This window comes from Teleopsis dalmanni, chromosome 2, assembly GCF_002237135.1.
Source record: "Teleopsis dalmanni isolate 2A chromosome 2, ASM223713v2, whole genome shotgun sequence".
In the NCBI taxonomy this organism is placed as follows: Eukaryota; Metazoa; Arthropoda; class Insecta; order Diptera; family Diopsidae; genus Teleopsis; species Teleopsis dalmanni.
The window spans coordinates 194,944,437-194,963,700 of NC_051847.1; the positions used below are offsets into that span (position 1 = coordinate 194,944,437).

At 29.8% G+C, this 19,264-nt stretch overlaps 3 protein-coding genes across 4 annotated transcripts; 1 reads left to right on the top strand and 2 right to left on the bottom strand.

Annotated features, from left to right (window-relative positions):
- Window positions 1–5,587: 5,587 nt before the first annotated feature.
- On the bottom strand, window positions 5,588–8,152 carry LOC119682688 (filamin-B-like). The gene is made up of 2 exons (XM_038096180.1): window positions 7,629–8,152; window positions 5,588–6,197 (listed from the first exon to the last, which is right to left on the bottom strand). The coding sequence occupies exons 1-2, from the start codon at window positions 7,753–7,755 to the stop codon at window positions 5,845–5,847; spliced, it is 480 nt and encodes a 159-aa protein (XP_037952108.1). The 5' UTR covers window positions 7,756–8,152; the 3' UTR covers window positions 5,588–5,844.
- A 2,566-nt stretch (window positions 8,153–10,718) lies between these two features.
- On the bottom strand, window positions 10,719–18,986 carry LOC119677843 (coatomer subunit gamma). 2 transcript variants are annotated; one of them, XM_038089388.1, is made up of 9 exons: window positions 18,955–18,986; window positions 15,206–15,277; window positions 13,372–14,027; window positions 12,204–13,305; window positions 11,959–12,140; window positions 11,665–11,839; window positions 11,409–11,594; window positions 11,179–11,331; window positions 10,719–11,009 (listed from the first exon to the last, which is right to left on the bottom strand). In XM_038089388.1, exons 2-9 carry the CDS (start codon window positions 15,273–15,275, stop codon window positions 10,879–10,881), a joined length of 2,655 nt encoding a protein of 884 aa, XP_037945316.1. In that variant the 5' UTR covers window positions 15,276–15,277; window positions 18,955–18,986; the 3' UTR covers window positions 10,719–10,878. The 2 variants fall into 2 exon arrangements, with proteins under 2 accessions (XP_037945316.1, XP_037945317.1); XM_038089389.1 differs by lacking the exons at window positions 15,206–15,277; window positions 18,955–18,986 and adding an exon at window positions 14,208–14,387 and having other exon boundaries at window positions 10,720–11,009.
- On the top strand, window positions 15,416–17,377 carry LOC119677844 (NKAP family protein CG6066-like). Its single transcript, XM_038089390.1, has 2 exons — window positions 15,416–17,044; window positions 17,110–17,377. The coding sequence occupies exons 1-2, from the start codon at window positions 15,654–15,656 to the stop codon at window positions 17,282–17,284; spliced, it is 1,566 nt and encodes a 521-aa protein (XP_037945318.1). The 5' UTR covers window positions 15,416–15,653; the 3' UTR covers window positions 17,285–17,377.
- Window positions 18,987–19,264: the final 278 nt, after the last annotated feature.

The window sequence follows — 19,264 nt, forward strand, 5'->3', positions numbered from 1 at the left end:
GCTGAAATTTGTCCATTTTGGATTTCAAATAGGTGATTTTAGTGGATTGAAGTTTCACACTATGGCTTTCGCTGGTTTCCACCTATCGGACGAAAAGGGTGTCGCTTTAAAATTAGATGAAGTGAGTACCGGCCATATAGGAAACCAAGTTTTCCAACTCCACTATCTATAAGTTCTCAAACATCCTATCGTATAGATGACATTTGGGTATTCCTATCACGAATATACTTTACCATGCAGTAAATTCTTCCCTCTGATATTTCTCACTTAGAATATTGGCTCTCTCAGATATACGATATTTCTTATCGTATTGGCATTGAAGCCGATATATATATATATATATATATATATATATACATATTTTCATTATTAACACAAATAATAAATTAAATGATTGATGGATAAATTAATTGAATGGTTAAAAAAACTATAGTCAGTGCACCATTTTATCAAAATACTCCCCGAAGAAAATGTCTGGCTGCGAGTATGATCTCGACTTCTTTTAAAACGTAAAACGTTAAGTCAGTTTAAGCGCTATGTTATACCGAGAGTCATGGTCACGTCAAGTGTCAAATTGTTATACACGTATAGACTGCAAATAGAATAAAAAATTTGCATAAGAAAAAAAGTTATCTAAAAGTATTTTAGATATATACATATATAAAAATATATTCATACAAATATTTAACGAAATTGTGTAGCATTTCTTCATTGACTCACTGTTATTTTGATTAATAATTAACACATATCTCCTTCTTTTATACTTCTTGCGTTACTTCGAACATGTTGCTTTCAACAAAAGAAACTCAACATTCAGCATTAATTCATACCCACAGCATACATTCCGTACGGTTTATTATCATTAAGAGAGTCACTGCTGCTTAATAATGACATACAAATATCATATAGCTTTTTACATTATATTCTGCATCAATTCACATGTATAAGAAAGAGACAAATACAGTGAAAAACAACTAGCAGTTGGTAGAAATGTGAAGAATAATATTAATTTGCTTGCCTAACGACTTTGCTCATCATCATTAAAGTTGCTTGTTGTGTTTATTACTAAGCTTCGATTGCAAAAATGCTAAAGGCATTTACAGCTTATATTTATAAAATCTAACTGAAAAATTAATTGAAAGAATTTTAATTTTAAATAAATTATCATGCCTTATAAAAACTGCCAAAATACTTACAGCTTTTATTTATTTCACCTTGATTGAAACTTTTTGATTTATATAAAAATCCAATAATTTTATTTCATTGTTTATATAAATTTATATATTAATTTTATAAATTTATATATTAATTTTAACAAATCCTCTTATTGAATATTTTAATTTTTGCCTTTTTTAGGAATACGTACATTCATTTTTATGTTATTCTTAAATATATTTTTATTTAATATTAAATATATTACTTTCAATAATTAATTAATATATATTTCATTAAAATGTAATTTAACCGGGCTTAAGATGGGTTAATCCATAATGTGGTTTTATTACGAATATTTCTTTTAAATATAAACAAAAATTTACCAATAACTAATGGCGTTTTTGATTAGTAAATCTGGATTTAATCTAGATATACTCTCGATCTGTCAAACTTTATTGCGCAATCGAACATTTTAAGAATAATCTAACATTTTTGTAGCAGTGTTAGTAAGCATTTATATATTTCAAAAGTACATATATCGAATCAAATCATATATTATTTGTCAAGTCATATAAAACAGTTGTTCATTTTAGCGTAATTTTAATACTCTAGCAAACTGTTTAGAGTGTTATTAAATCATCTCGAGGGTTATATATTAATTTCTATTTGTTTCTATATATTATATAGATAGAAATATATATTAATCTTGATTATACTACAGATTCACCAATCGTAAATGAAAATTGCACTAAAAGTGAATCTCGATTGAAAAAGTTACCTCATGTTTACCAATCGAAAACGTCATAAGTAAGTGTTACTAATCAATCATTTTAGTTCTTAAATAAACGATCTTAAGAGCGGTTAAATTAAATTTTATAAATATAATACAATATTTCATACTTATGATTGGTAAATCTAGATTTCCTCTTGATATGTCATTTTTTGCTTATATTGTGTGGTGCAATCAAACAATTTTAGATTAATCCCAACATTTTATTTGACAGCTACACATATGTTAAAATGTCAGTACTGTTTTTTTTTAATATTTTATTTTTTTCGGTTTCCTTAAGTTGAATTTTTATTAATTAATTTGCAAGTAAACACAATATTTCAAATATTTAAAATGCCAAATACACTTGAATGGTCAAATAACATAAAACAGTTGTTAATTTCAGGGTTATTGCATTAACTTGATAAAATATCTATTGTTATAAATTAATCTAAAAGTCTCGGGTGAAAAAGTTAATATAGATTCGTTATAATCGACAAGAACATTAGATTTCTACTGCAAAATTGACTTTTAATATTTTGAAGTGCTAGTAAAATTGCGCTTAAAATATTGAAAATTTGTTTTATACCAGATTCAAAATAAAATGATTATTAGCTTTCAACATTAAACAATTTCATTTAGTTATTATTATTGACCCCAATGTAAGACAAAAATCTTATTTAATACAATAGAGTCAAATGACAAAAAAAGATTATTATTTCCGAACGAACGTCTGGTCACCCTACTAATATAACTTCTTGAAACTGAAGGACGTATTAAAATATCTGACATTAATTGTTACAAATTTATTATTATTGCAAGTTCAAAAAAAAAACATTTAAAAATTAATATTAGTAAAATAATTATCTAATTTTGTAGAAATTATGTTAGACAATAAATTTAATATTTTTACATACCTTTTCACCTACTGCACTGCTTTTTGATAACATAAAATGTCATTAACACAAATTGCAGCAACAAAAGAGAGCAACAATATTGTTTGCCGGTCGGCAATCATCATTATGCTTGCCAGTAATCGTTCATTGAATTGAGTGCTGCAATCAAATGTTCATTAGCGTAACGAAATATAAAAAAAAGCATAATGACTTTAGCAATTATCATTACTGAGAGCGGGAATCAGTAATGAATACACAAATGTAAACAAAAGGCCTGAAGATAAGAACACAAAATAATGAAACAACAACAATAACAATAAAAAAAAACATAAATAAATTAAGATTAATTTCACTCTCATTCGTAATTGGATAACATATGTAGACGAAGAAGAAGAAGAAGAAAAATTTAAATTTTTTTAAGGCTTTGTAAGCCGTTGGTATATAAAGGTAAGTAGAGTAAAGGTGATGTTGACAATTTTTTTGTAAAAGAGTTAATTAATAATTATTAATTAATAATTGATAATTAATTTTCTTTATATTATCAATTGAAAGTAATTATTATAAATTAATTATTAGTGATACATTTACTAATTTTTATAAAATATTTTTTTAAGCACATAGAGGGGGGAAAAGGGAAAAGTTCTTGAACATAATATATGTAAATAAATTTAATTAACTTCATTTCTCAGATTTTTATTCTTCTATGAAAATTAATTAATCCTTGCAATCTAAGAAGCTCTGATGTCCGTGAATGTATATATCCAATAGCTCTTCAAGATAGAAGAACAATTAACCTAAGGTGGCTGTCTTATGTCTCCAAGAGCAGCTCTATACAATAGCGCTATTCATTTTGTGGTTCTTGTAATTGAGATTTTGATAAAGTTTTTATTCCAATATATTACGAATAATATATAAAATATATACTATATTTAATCCTTTAACTCATAGGAGGAGCATAGGGCCGCAACAAATATCTTTCACTCGGTACGATTGCTAACATTTCAATGTCGATTTACCTTCTCCAGGTGTGACCACCTGCTACCCATCGGGTTCCACTCAATCGCCATATATATATAATAAATAATAAATATAATTAACTACAAGAAATATATTAGGAATACATCCATTCACACCTACCATTAGGTGTGAATGAGTTGCGACATTATTTAAATCTTCTGCATGAAATACTTTACGGAACTAGATCCTTTTTAAGGTAGTTTTCAAAAAGTTAATAGTCAAATTGCAGATTATATTTCAGATATACTTTGAGAAATATTCATCTTCAAATTGTCAAGAGTTCAAGAAATGTTCGTATAAACGTCACCTTTCGTGAAACACTACAAATAAGAATCAGTGGAGACGAATCGTAATGTTCGTCATCAAAATTTGAAACTACACATTCGGTAAATTTCTCGCCCAATAAAGTCCAAAGATGATTTGTAAAGGTCTATTGAAACTATATATCTTCGAGATACAGATATTCAATCTTCGCCAAAAGAAAAAAAAAGGATAATTATATTGCTGTAGCGATAGGAATTTAAGATTTATGTCACAGCTTTATCATATCCAAATAAATAGGGATCTATCATATTTCCAGAGCAAATACTACATCATACACTATAATTTTGGGTTTGGTTTTAGATCCAATGGTTTTTAAACAGCTACTTGTGAATTTGCATTGCCCCAGATGGCACACTTATTTTTTGACATATACACCAAGTCAGAACTAAGCTTTATTAATAAAGAAAATTCCATTTAAAAGTAGTTACTATTCCTCACATACGTTTTTTTAATTTTACCCACTTATAATTTGTAAATGATCTATTTTGAAAAATGACAAACCCTAAACTAAGCATATGATGTCTTAGATTATAGTTGTATTTGATATATTTGATATATATAATGTCTGACACAAATTTCTGAAATCACGACCATGAACTGGACAACCTTTAATTATACAGAAAAAAAAGGAGTCCGTTTCTACCGGTTGGCTGTAGTTTATTATATTATTATTATATTATATTAAATATGACGGCCTGCTCTCTAAAAGGACAGAAACTGGTATTAAATGCCGTCAATTCAGATAATATCGCTTTTTCTATTTATAAGCGATAATGTTTGCTTAGAATTGTATTTAGAATATAGACATTTACTATTCTAACATGATGGAAGACTTATATATATACGGACTTTATACAGATGTGTAGAATGTCTTACATTTGTGTATTAATAGATCTTTTAGTCATAACCAATTGTGTGAATATCGGTTCTGCAGAAAATCCGTTCTAGTATGAAGAGTCATCGGCTTTTTGATTTCTACGTCAATTTCGATATGGCAAGATCTCGATCAAAGAAATATAGTTTCATTCATTTAAGGTAGTTAGACTGTTCTAGAAGTTGAGCCGTCTAATTTCAAGACCTGATTTGTGGTTTGGTTATCCGATAGAATATTGTTGTGGTTTTTAAGAACGCTAGATCTACGTTTAGTTCGCATTTTATTTTCTTTTTCGATTGTGAACACTACTGCCCAGAATACGTCAGGACGGCTCACTGGTTTTTTAAAGTTCAGACTTCAGGAGAAGCCAATCTAACATAATTTAATAATGCCTTAATGAAGTAGCAAATAGAAACAGAAATTTATTCATATTTTCAATGCTTTATAATATTAGAATTGGCATTAACACTTATGTTGTTAGTATATCTTCCTAAAAGAGGTCTAATATAGCTTTAATGAATTCAAAATGTAAATAGGCTTTCATTTATTTTTTATTGAAATTAATAGTGGTGAGTTTTAGTAAATAAATTCAAAGTGAAACGATTTTTAACAATGACATTCGATTTGTATTATCTCTAAAAGTCTATATAATTAATTCTAATATGACACAAAGATGAATTCTTAAACTTAAACTTATGTAAGAATGGTATATATGTAGAACTTAAAAGTACATTAAATAATGACACATGAAAAGTACTGCTGATAAACCATAGATATATATATATATCAATATAGGTATATTTGTATATCTATGTTTTAATTGATTCTGCTTCATTACATATGACAACGATAATCAACGGGGACTTATGTACTGGTACAGAATTACATTTCATAAAGACTTTGTAGAGACCGACTTCGTTGACATTAAAATCAATTTCAATTCGTTCTGGATCAAGTACCTTTAATACCATTGTACTTAGAACTCCAGAAGGACTTTCAACTTTAACTTCAAAGTTTCCCTTAGCTCCATTTCGCCTTATTATAAAATTGATATCTGTATTTTTATGAACTACACTATTAGGAAAATGCAGCAACTGTACTTTACTGGTATCGGTTAGTTCCGGTGCAATAAATATGCTATGATCGTTTACTGGATACACATCTGTGAAATTAGAAAGAAGATAAGTATTTTATTAACAATAATTTAGAAATTTTATATATGGTAAAACAATGGGTTACTAAAATTAAGTACTTATTCCAATAAATTCAAGATTCTCTTTAAAGTGAAAGCTCTATTGATCTTTGATATAAAAACACCTTTAAGAGAGTATATCCACTATGGTGGTAATTTGGGTGTATAAAGTATTCAGTAAATTAACTAACAAAGCTATTGTGATATTTTTAGATAGTCATACCGTGAGCATCTTTCAATTTGGCTATCTGCTATAAAAACTACTACTAACGTCTAAGTCTTTTATATAGTATCTAATCAAGGCACTATGGTCGTAAGTTGAAAAATAAGTGATACAGAAGTATCAATCGTAATTCAGATTTCCAGAATGTCGCTTTAATGATGGTTTTTGGTAGAGTCAGCTATTTTGGGTAACGTTTTCCAATGCACTATATAAGGACATTTGAGGCCCTATGCTCCACTAGGAGAGAAGAAGAGCTGTAAGTAAGTAAGTAATATAAGGACATAGTTTACTTCTAGGATTTAATGCTATTAGGCTTTAATGAGTTTATGCAATTTTAACAAAACTGCACATATATACTTTCTACATAAAATATTTAACTTAAAGACCCGATATCTGAAAAACTAAGCCATATATTGCCATATAGCATAGTGGAAAAAGTTGTTCAGTATTGCTGTATTTACTGAAACTCGTTGTCAAAGGTGTGTCAAACCGTGTTAAGTATAAGTATTATTATTAGAAGGAACAATTAATCTTGACTAGGCTGTTTAAGATCTTGAGGGAGCTCTAAGACATTTTAGGCTTTGTCAAAGGTTAAATGTAATTTTTTTAAACATCTGAGTTCTTGTATTGTGACATATTCAGCTAATTGGCATAAGTAGATATCACCATAAGTCAAGTTTCGATGATTCTAGATAGTAACGATCATCGGTATAACATAGTCTAACAGTGATAGACTTAGAGCTATGGTATCTATCTCTCACTTATCTCTTTCTACCTCTCACAAGAACAAGATTTTTTTCTAGTGCTGTCCACAGTGAAAAACTTCAAACCTACAGCCGAAACGGATCAGATATATGGATGAAATTCGCTACATTCCTTACTTTTATTTTACAGTCCTCTTACGTTTCAATAAAATAATTGATATAATGTGTTCAAAGTTATTTTTTGTCCTCTTTTTTCTGTATTAAATTTTCGCTGTTCAGGTAGATTTGATATTTTCAAGTTCAAGGTAGAAACTATTGTAAGATACTGCAGATACCCACAGAATTTTTTATTAGGTGCCAACAAAAATGTATTTTTCTGAAAGCACTTGTAAGAATTATCAAGGGGTAATGCTAGTCCACATACACATATACATATATATATATATATATGATATTCTAATCTGATTTACTCACCTGCATCAGGTGTTTTCTGATATTTGCCAAATGTGTAATCATGTTCACTGTTCGCATTGGGAGTTGTATTTTTTCGCGTAGTACTACCACTTGTATCTAAACGCAATTCTTGAGATACTTTGAACATTTTAGCACTTTTATTCGTAACCCAGCACAGCGGAAATTAATTAAAATTTTATTTAAATGAACTGTTACTGAACTGCGTCTTCATTAACTCCTACGAGATACTGAATATAATTCTTAGACACTGCTTTCTCTATACCGCGTACACTACATATAGCACTATTTTTAATATTTCACCAACAATATTCCCTTTGATCCATTCCGTTGCGGAATTCTAGGGCGGTGATTGAGTAGCTTTATTTAGTATCTTTTCAAACACATTAAATTCTTTTTGTTTTTTTTTTATTTGTTTATTTTGTAAACAAATATTTATAGTTTTGGATCATTAGATTTACAAATCCACCATCAAGTGGATGTGTTTTCACTTTTGGAGTTTCGTTTGTAACGAGAGTAAAAGCGAAACTGATCGATCGATACATTATGGAATCATGACGATCTATCATAGCAGCAGTCATCAAGCACGAAGCACGATTGTGTTGATATACTCAGCAGATCAAATCTTTGAGTTCTCATACAAATTGAAAGATGTAAAATTCTACGCGAAGAGAATGAACGAATGAGAAACGTATTTGTATATGGATTTTTATTGGCATATGGCCCAATTCTAAAGTGAATTACAGCCATATAAACATACCTACCATATATACTCATACAGACTCGTACACACTAGAGAAGAAGAGGAAATCATTAAGCAAAATGACTGTTGCGGGTGCGGTTCTTGCATTAGCTTCTCTGAATAAATAAACAAACTTTATGCAATTCTACATCACATGTGTGCGTTTCTTAATTACTTAAATTTGCGGAAGCGTAAAGATAGCATAAGCCATGACGTCATATGGAAAATTTAAAGTCTTAATTTTTTGATTGATTGCACTTTCTACTTCGCGCTCAGAGAAAGATCTTGTCTATCAAGCTGGTTACGTTTTATTATATAAATATTAATTAGTGCATCGAATTGGTTATTGGTTATTGACCCATAGGTCAAAGCTACAAGTAGATCAAAGCAATAATTGAAACCTCACTAATGTGCATGTTCAGTTCAATAATATGATTTGAATTACAGAGTATTATTATTGTACTCTTCTGGGTTTAGAGTAGGTCTCTAAGCCCTGTTGCGTCAATAAAAAGTAGTACAGAACCTACATTACGGAGTTTTATTGCCTCTTCCGCGAGAATATGAATTCCCAGGAGCCTATTCCGTATGTGCACTAGCGCAGGGCATTCTAACAGCACATGTGTGGTCAATACTTCATTCTCTTTACAGAATCTACTATTTGCATCCGTATGCATACCCAGTCACGTAAGGTGGTATTATAGTTTACAGTGCCCTGCTAGGATTTCTGTGATGATTCAGTGTAAGTTTGACATCTTATCTTTCAATTCACCACAGTCAAAGATTTTTGGAAAGATAATATGAAAGAGATTTCGTATTCTGGCAGTTGTCTTAAAAGTTCTTTACTGGAAAATATAAAACCGTTATACGCATATGATTTGCGACCCATATATTACACATACACTAAATAGAGAGCAAACTGAGGCAGGAATAACCACTACTTTGTGTAATTCTAATCAATTTAAAATGTCTGCAATTGAAATTTAACCCACCCATAATCTCTCTTCAGACCTTCAATTAACGTAAATACACTACAAATGTTTGGAAAAACTTTAAAACTGGTTGATAATTAGTCGAGAAGTACTCAACATGGAGAACATCAACATCCAAATCATTAATTTTTTATTATGATTGGGCTTTTAGTGAACCAGTCTCTTCGGAGCTAAAACATAGCAAGTTTTTCTCTTAGATTCAAAACAGAAGTTGTTATTATGTTAAGGTATTCCCTTTAGTTATCGAACAAATCTCTTGCCTTTCACTAAAGAATGGAATTTAATAAGTCATAAAAAATTATGCAAATTAGCTGGCAGTTATCAGGAATAATTGTAAAGAATTGGACTACTCTCCAGTTCTATGGAAGGATACAAGATAGATAGGTGAAATCATCTTTGGTTAAGAAACCATGCTGAGATTGAATATTCTCTCTCTTAATCAAGTGATCTCATTAAGTTATCCCGTAAAGATCAATTTCGAGAGCAGGTATGGAAACCATGGTACCAGATTGAATAGTCGCTCAATTGATTTTTGTTAAATATGTGAAGACAACGTCATTCCATAAGCAAGATTTAACGTTAAGGATTTTACTCTCTATGGCATTTGAGTTTTAAACGAATCAACTGACCTTTATTATTATTAGAATGATTAATGGAATACCGTGAGAACTTCTAAGTTATCCAGGATAAAATAAGGCTGTTGACTAAACAACTTTTAATAATGTCAATGGAACCTTTTGAACCGATTCACTATCCCAAATAAGGGGATTACTATGTTTTTGTTGTTGTGACTCGAGGAGACCTGCTTGTGAAATACCATTGGGAGGTGTTGAACTGCACTTAGCCGTCGAAATTGACGTATGACTTTGGGAAGTAGACCTGGTTGTTCGTGGACCCAAATAAGGGATAAACCTAATAATAATTTGTACGTGACTCCAAAAAGTTTACTCTGTTTTAATAAAATTAAAAGTATTAGAACCTGCAGTTATCTTTTCAACAGATGACATTGTTGAGCTTGCTCACATAGTGGATAGAATCTGTCTCATTGTTGAAACAAACTTTAGTGTAAATTTTTAATAATTATATCCTTAACTTTACAAGAATTAACTTAACATATATTTTGTAGTTTTTTCATTTAATTTTAAAAAAATGCAGATTTTTCAGTGTTAATTAAAATAGATCATATATATTTTTAAACTATTCAGTATATAATTAAAATTAAAATTTTGGAAAATATTTCTTTTTATAAATCATAACTTTGAATGTATAAGTTGACAATATTTAAATATTTTAAACACAATAAAAAATGTAAACGAATTGCATTCGCATATTTAAAAAAAAAGACATTTTTACATATAATTGCATACTTAATAATATGAATAATATTTTATATATATATGTAAGATTATTTAAAGTTGTGAATGTGTTTTACCCACATGTGGACTTTAATTATTATTCTTAAATTTTCATCCATTACTTAAAAATGCAATAATTTTTGCATTTTTTATTAAATTATTTACTTTTATCCGACAGCTGAAGTTACCAATTCGGCAACATCAGGATCTGTTGTACGAACTGTTAATTGCATCGTTACTCCATCGTCTAATGCCAATTTAGAGCGTACATATATTTCAGCTCCACTCCTAAATGTGCCTGTTAATTATAAAAGAAAAAAGATTAATTTAGTTTTAAATTATTTCTAAATATTTCATTTATTTAAGTTATAATTTTTGTTAAATAAAATAAGTAGCGTTTCATTCACTCTTTTCTTCGTCTTTAGAAACAAGTCGAAACAAACATTTTATACAAAGAAATTATTTACCTGAACAAAGCAGCGTATGCGTATGCGTTCCTTCTGGTACTGTGTCGGACAGGTTAGCTGCACCTAACCCTAAGAATTTAAGTATTGTATTAACAGCTTCTTGTAATGTATTGACTGCAGCTAACGAGTACGTGTCTTCAGCCTCAACCCATTCTAAATGCAGAAAACAAAAATATATATTTTTGAATATTGTTTTAAAATATTATATATATAGAATTTTTGTACATTACCTTTGGTATCTGCAGCGTCCCAAACAACTTGGAAGTTATTTTTTTTCGTTTTTTGTATTTGATCGGCTACAGTTACTTCTAAATCTTCAAGCATATATTCATCATCGTAACCCTCATCAGAATCCGGCTCTCCGGTATTAGGATCACAATCCTTAACGATAAATCGTAACGTGGCACCAAAGGTAGCTTCATGAAAAATTAATTTATGTATATTAATGTTTTATATATAAAAAAATAAATAATTAATATAAATTACCAGCAGATCTGCCGACATCTGGTGGAAATTCTACAATAACATAAGTGGTTTGCATTTCATTATAAGATAACTTCGCACAGGGAATAATAGAAATTATATTAAATCCATCCGGTATGGTTAGGTCAACCCGAACATTTTCCAATATTTGTTCCGATAACGTATTAAGACAATCAAACTGTAAAGAAAAATTTTATTATAATATAATATTATATTTTAATATCGACGAAAAAATAAACTATTTAAAAGTTCAAATAGAAATGAAAAGACAACAACAACAAAACATATGTAACTTACCTGAAATACGACATGATTAGGGAATATATGTTTTATGCATTGCACAGTGTACTCGGTTTCACTTTCAGTTAATTGAGTTGGCATAGTAGTGCGATGTATTGGACCCAGTAGTTGTATATCAGGCAACTGTGCCAAACGAGCAGCACTCTCCTCTTCACGTGTAACTTTAAGTGCACGTGGTGCTATAATAAGATTTAATATATTTTAAATGCTCTTTCTACAGATATTATTTAAAAAATATTTACCATTTGATACAAGCATAGCTTCATTAGTAACTTCTTCCTTAATTATTGTTGCTTTGGGCACAATGGACAGATCAAATCTATTGGTTAATTCACTATTTAAATGTTCGGTTAGAGCTTTTTCCAACAATGCCAATGAGCATGTTTCACGTTCAATAATATAATTTTTATATAATTCCGGTTTACCAGTTTGTAATATATTCAAATAATATGTAGCACGATCACGCACCTCATCATCTGGATCCATTTGACAACGGTTTAGAAGTACTAAAATGTTATGCAAAAGTGCTGGGCAAGAAGCACCAAATTGTGCTAAAGCAGTAACAGCGGCTGCACGTACAATTGGACTCTCCAATATAACACGATTATAAATGAAGCGTATGTATTTTGATGGTGTATTCGCAAATGGTCCCTCTTTACCAAGTAAATGTAATATACGCACGGCTAATGAAACATGTTCACAATCTTCAATGAATTCACATAAATGCGATAAGCCAGATTCTTTAGCTTCGGCATTCTCTTCGATTATAGTGATTATTGTGTCGACTATCGATGTTTTATATTCAATTCCACCTTCTTCTCGTAACATGCCGCTGAGGAAATTCATAAGTATTGTATGCTTACGTGGATATTTGGTGCAAAGTGCACAGATCGCTTGTACAACGACAACTTTAAATTCATCAGAGATTTCTGCAACAAATGATGAAATTTGTTTCATTAAACGTTCTACGGAAGATTCAGCGCCTGTTTTTAAGAGCGTAGTTATAGCTAAAGTAGCAACAGATCGATTCGAATCCGTTATAAGACCTTCTAAATCTAAATTACATGTAGTAACAGCAGCTGGGTGGGTCATGGCTACTTTATTAAGCGTGCGTACAGCAGCAAAGCGTAAAGTAGCTTTTGGTGCATTACAGAACATTTGCAAAATAGAGAAAGCCGGCGAAAGTGCGCGGGGATTTGTGTTTTTAAGATTAACGATGGCATGTGCTGCTTCATAGACAACCATTTCACTTTTGTGACGTAAACATAATTCCAAAAATGCAAATAATGGCGATTCATCTGCAGATTGATCTTCTTCTTCAAGCAGTTTGCAAGTAATACGTATCTGTGTAAGGAAAATATTATAGTATAATTTGTTTTAATTATAATTTGATTTACTTTTAATACATACCAGCATACAGACAGCATATGGACTCTTCACACCACTATGTGCCAATTTATTTACCAGTTTAGATACAGCCAGACGATCAGATTTACGTATGTGATAGAGTAAACCAAGTGCATGGTATTGTACCATTATATTATCGCTATTAAGTGCTTCGTGTGCTTCATTAGCCCATCTTTTGACAACATCGCCAGCAGTGCTTGCCAATCTTAATGAGCTAACAAGTGCAGCACAGGAAACACCTGGATTTTTATCTACAATACATTGTTTCATATAACGTTCCACTGCTTGTAACATAGTGTGATCTGTTATACTGCAAAGTGCACGTATTGCAGCGGCACGATATAAATCCTCTTTGCCTGTCATATCCTTAGTAAGTGAGCTTGTTACTATAATCACATCTTCGGCGATTGAGCTTAACTCTTTGATGCCTAAGTATACCATACGCCTTAAAACAACGTCTTTTGATTGAAATAGTTTTGTCATGGCAAAGAAGCAATCTGTGGCCTCGCGAGCCACCAGCTGTTCGCCTTGATTGATAAGGTAAAGTATCTTGGTAAGAATTAGTATGCATTTCCTTGGAATAACAGGCGTGTCATTGAAAGTGCGTGTCTCTTGTAATACTGAGGTTTTCTCTAAATTCTGATATATATTGGTGCTGCCTATAATGTAATAAATTCGAAAGAACTTTTAATTTATGTATTAAGTATTAAAATATGTGCATTTTGTTATTGTTTACTTAAAAATGTAAATATTGCATCAGTTTTGACTACGCTGAATAATCACTGCAGTCAGAAGGTGCTCCGGTTTTGGCTTTTATAAATTCATTCACACATACTTACCCTCATCTTCATCCTCTTTCTCACGACGAAAAGAACCCATTTTTACTTAAGTTTTATCAGCGAGTACAGATTTCAATTATTAATAAGCTATTTTATGTTTTATTTAAGATTTTGTGTGTAAAATAGCACTATGGCAGCGGAAAATTTAACACGTCACATTCACAAGTGCAAAATGTCAAAATTTACAAATATATACGTTGCATGTAGAGTAGCCAACTTCTTAAAAAATATTTCTATTTTTAATAAAAGAATGTTATGGATATATACGTTCAATTGCAAATGATTTTGCAATTATTAATATCATTATATATGTACATGAAATGTAATATATGCAATTTGCAAAATAATTATAATGTCTTATAAACTATTTTTAATTAAAATTATTATTGTGGTACGGACAGTTTTAAAAAACAGCTGACTAGAAAAGAATTCAAGCAACATACACATAATTATTTATAATGAAATAAAAAAAAATATTAAGTTTAATGATGTAAACAGTTAAGAATAAGAAAAGTTTAAAGACTTGTCTGTTTAAAAGACAACCATTCTATTAAAAATTCTAGTTTATTGTAGTGGTATACATTATAATTATAAAATATGGAATTATTAGCACTGTTAGTGCATTAGTGAAAAATCAAAAAGTAAAGTAAATAAGATTTTAGTGAACCATTGCATTCTAAAATCGAGAATAGGTTAATATGGCATTTACACTGGCCGCAAATGACTGATTTGAAATGAGTCATTTGTGGCTAGTGTAAATGCCATATAATACTATCTGCTATTGTTTTGGCATTTAATACAATTAAATTTTTTTACTTCATTTGTACTTTGTGTTAAATTGTAATTAATTCTACGTACAAAATAAGACAATTATACTTAACATAGCTTTATTATAATATATGAAAACATTTATATAAACATTGCTTTATATGTTTGTATATGTCAAATATTTTATAAATATATCTTATATTAAATATTTAAATTTTAACAATTATTACCTTTTCCCCTACGTGTATTTCGATTCATTTTGTTGTTATGAGCCAAAAGTTTTAACCAACAATTTGGCATATCTGAAAACAAAAAATATAATAAAATATTTAAAATCAATATTAAATTTATTTCAATGCGATAATGAAAATAATTTTCATATTACACTTTAATTAACAAATATATATATAAATACTAATATATATATTAGCAACAGTAATTAAATTATTATAGATTTACATAGCCAATATTCTTCTTCTATGTTAGGATATGAACTTGCTTTTTAGGAATTATGACAATGAAGTTGGCAACGCGAATCAATTTTGACGTTGCATTGTCAGCTTGGTTGCATGAAAAATTGTTTTCGTATCTATACAGATTTAAAACACAAAAAAAATTATTATTGGTGAACAAGATCGTACTTAAATAAATATTTTAAATTTATACAATATTGCAAATATGAGTGGGCGAATCCGTTCACCTACCACCAAAAGTTCGAAAAGATACAAATCACGTACGCGTTCCAGAAGTTCTAGCCGCAGTACGAGTAGTTCGGGAAGTGATAGTAGCAGTAGTGAAAGTAGTGCTATTAGTAAACATAGTCGCAATAAATCAAGGAGAAGAACACGATCAAGAAGTCCAAAGAATAAAAGACGTGATCGTTCACGCTCAAGAGAAAAAAGTAGTATAGTACAGAGAAAGAGATCACCTTCTAAAAGCACTAATAAACGCCGTAGTCCACAACGTAGTTCCCGCCGTTCTCGTTCGCGCCAGAAAGATAATAAAACTTCGAGCCGGCATCAAACCAACTCTAGAAGATCACGTTCACGTGAAACAAATCCATTCAAACGTAAACAAATTTCAAGTTCTAGTAGAAATTCTGAAAGGAGAAGATCACGCTCTAAAAGTAATGATGTTAGAGACAATGGTTCAAGACATCGAAGATCCAGATCACACTCGAGAAGTCACAATAATAATTCAAAATCAAATACACATGAGAATGATAGACACTCACATTCAATCAGTAAAAATACTGAATATAGTATTAACAGCGAACGTTGGCCAAACGATAGATTTCATGATAATAATTATTTACCACGTGATACAAAACCTCATAGACCACATGGTGAATCTAATAGAAGACACAAAACTGAAATGAAATATATGGACACCAGACGTTTACAGCGTGAAAGTATTGGCGCTGAAGGCGTTGCTGAAATATGGGGTAAAAGTCCTGCACATATCGAAAATTTTTCATGTGCTGAAAGCGATGTGGAATTGTTGGAACATACATATAAAGGACCAACAAAAAAGAAAAAGAACAAAAAAATGTCTAAAAAGAAATCAAAAAAATCTAAGAAGAAAAAATCAAAAACTAGTAAAAAATCTAAAAAAAGAAAATCTAAAAAATCTTCATCGTCTGATTCTTCAGCTACATCCGATGAGAGTTCTGATGATAGTTCCGATGATAGTACAAGTAGTTCAAGTTCTGATACTGAAGGTGAAGGCGAAGGAGAGGAAGTTTGGGTAGAAAAAAGTGCTTCTGATAAAAAGAAACGCAAGAAAACAAAAGATAAAAAGTTAAAGAAAAATAAAGAAAAAATAAATTCCGATAAAATTGCAACATCAAAAACAAGCATAAATGATAATGAAGAGTTTGGACCCACCTTGCGTCAAACTACCGGCTTAAACCAAAAAGATTTTGGACGTGCACTGTTGCCTGGTGAAGGTGCTGCAATGGCAGCATACATTGCTGAAGGAAAACGCATACCCCGACGTGGTGAAATTGGTCTTACTTCTGAGGAAATAGCAACGTTCGAAGATGTGGGTTATGTTATGAGTGGCAGCAGGTAAGTTTATTCAGTATTTTTTGAAGATGGATTTTATTTACTAATTTACATCTTTTAATTTATAGACATCGTCGTATGGAAGCGGTACGTATACGTAAAGAAAATCAGATCTATTCTGCTGATGAGAAGCGAGCACTTGCTATGTTTAGCAAAGAGGAACGACAGAAGCGTGAAAATAAAATTTTATCACAATTCAAGGAGATGATCAACTCTAAACTCCATGCAAAAGAAAAGAAATAATGGATGTATTTGTAGTGTGATGCATGTAGCATAATAATAAGCTTCATTAAACTGTAAAAAGTAATTATCATTAAAGCAACTCATTGTATGATATAATATTGTTATTGAAACTTATTTTATATAGTAGACATGAAAGATTAGTTGATGTTACTTGTTACTATTGTTCAAAATGGTACATATTTCTAATGTAATATTTGAACTAGTGACACGATAATTACATGGATACACTTTCTATGACGAAATTAAATAACTTCTTTTCATGTTTGTTTAGTGCTCTAAAATAATGAACTCATAATGTCTTCGATTATATATTGTAGATCAGTGGCGCAGCCAAGACTGTGCGAAGACAAGATATGCTAAAAAATATTTTTCTTGAAAGTGTTTTTGCAATGTATTATCTATAGATAATGCTAAGAAGATGGGATCTATCCCTTTTCCGTTTTAACACTTTTACAATTGACGTAGAAGAAGGTGGATAGACATCAGACAATAAATATTTACTATGTAATCTTTCATTTTTGACAAGTTTTTACATTACTTTACATTTGGAGAAGATTATGATCGGCCAAAGACAACAAAAGCCGAGTCCAAAAGAGATATGGTGAAGAGAGAGAGAAAGAGAAAACAATACTATATATCTACCCACTTAAGTATGAAGTTCAACTTCAAAACCCTTGAGGTTGAGTGGCATTTTGACATTATATCAAGATAATAGTACATGTACGTCTGTAGAGCACATATATTGTTATCAGGTATAACATATATACCATATAATTTATATGTAATTGAAGTTTTGAAACTGCGGCATAACTATGCATCATAGATAAGGATAAGCTTGGTTCAGATTGTAAATTGTAGTGCCGAAGTTCATATTATAAAGTAGAGGCATCAAAGATTCATTTTGCGTGATTTATATATTTTCTGAGAACTCGCATAGAATTTTGCATTATGGACAATGCATTAAGTTGTTTATTCCATTTACTTATTTTTTCGATAACTGGTTTCTAATCAAATCCAAACAACAAGGGAAATATGACATCATAAGATTTCATTTCTGAATAGAAATAATATACGAAATCTCACAAAAGACTGTAATTTATTTTAATGTCTTATATTATTTTCCCCCTCTTTCTTTTAACATTTGATTGGCACAATATTTATAATTAATTTATTGTTATAAAACAATGTAATTCTACCTGCTATTTATATTATATTAAGACCATGCCATTTTAATAAAAAAAAGAACATAATAAAAAATCTTATTGTATTAATTGAGTAAAGGTAGAATACATACTATACTATATATTTGTCTGTTATTATTATATTATTTATATAAATATTATATGTTATTTGTCTGTGGTGTATATAATTCACTTTTATTACTATAATTTTTACTTTATTTTGTATTAATTCGGAAGTTCTATATTACAATCAACAATCACATATAGATATTATATACGTATATAACATTCTTTATTTCAATCCATATAACCATAATTTTTACTTTATTTTAATTATTTCGAAACTTCTATATTATAATTAACAATCCCATATTAAAATTTTGTATGCGTATATTATTTATTTCAGTCTATATTACCATAACTTTGCCCATATAACCATATTTTTAATTTTATTTTAAATTATTTGGAAAGTTCTATGTTATCACTTACAATCACATGTTCAAATTCTGAAAGGCCAGTATGTACTAGTCAATGCAAATTTTCAGATAACGGTAACCCTGGCAAATTATTTATGCGTTTTGCACTCTTTTCTTCAGTTTATGCCAGTTCTGACGTTAGTGAGCGTGTAGCAGTTATATACTGTTTTCAAAGTAAAAAATAAAATTAAAAAAATAATGAATTATTATAATTTAAGTACTTTGTAATAAAATTACTATATAATAAATAATGTGAAAATATGTGATAATTAGTTAAATACATTTTTGTTTTCATCTGTTTAAATAAGAATTTCTAACCTTAA

Coding starts and splice junctions, on each gene's coding strand:
- LOC119682688 (XM_038096180.1), bottom strand. CDS start 7,755: ATGTTCAAAGTATCTCAAGAATTGCGTTTAGATACAAGTGGTAGTACT. Junction 6,198..7,628: donor TCAGAAAACACCTGATGCAG/GTGAGTAAATCA, acceptor CTAATTTCACAG/ATGTGTATCCAGTAAACGAT.
- LOC119677843 (XM_038089388.1), bottom strand. CDS start 15,275: ATGCCAAATTGTTGGTTAAAACTTTTGGCTCATAACAACAAAATGAAT. Junction 12,141..12,203: donor AGCTATGCTTGTATCAAATG/GTAAATATTTTT, acceptor ATCTTATTATAG/CACCACGTGCACTTAAAGTT. Junction 11,595..11,664: donor AGATGTCGGCAGATCTGCTG/GTAATTTATATT, acceptor TTTTTCATGAAG/CTACCTTTGGTGCCACGTTA.
- LOC119677844 (XM_038089390.1), top strand. CDS start 15,654: ATGAGTGGGCGAATCCGTTCACCTACCACCAAAAGTTCGAAAAGATAC. Junction 17,045..17,109: donor TATGTTATGAGTGGCAGCAG/GTAAGTTTATTC, acceptor TTTAATTTATAG/ACATCGTCGTATGGAAGCGG.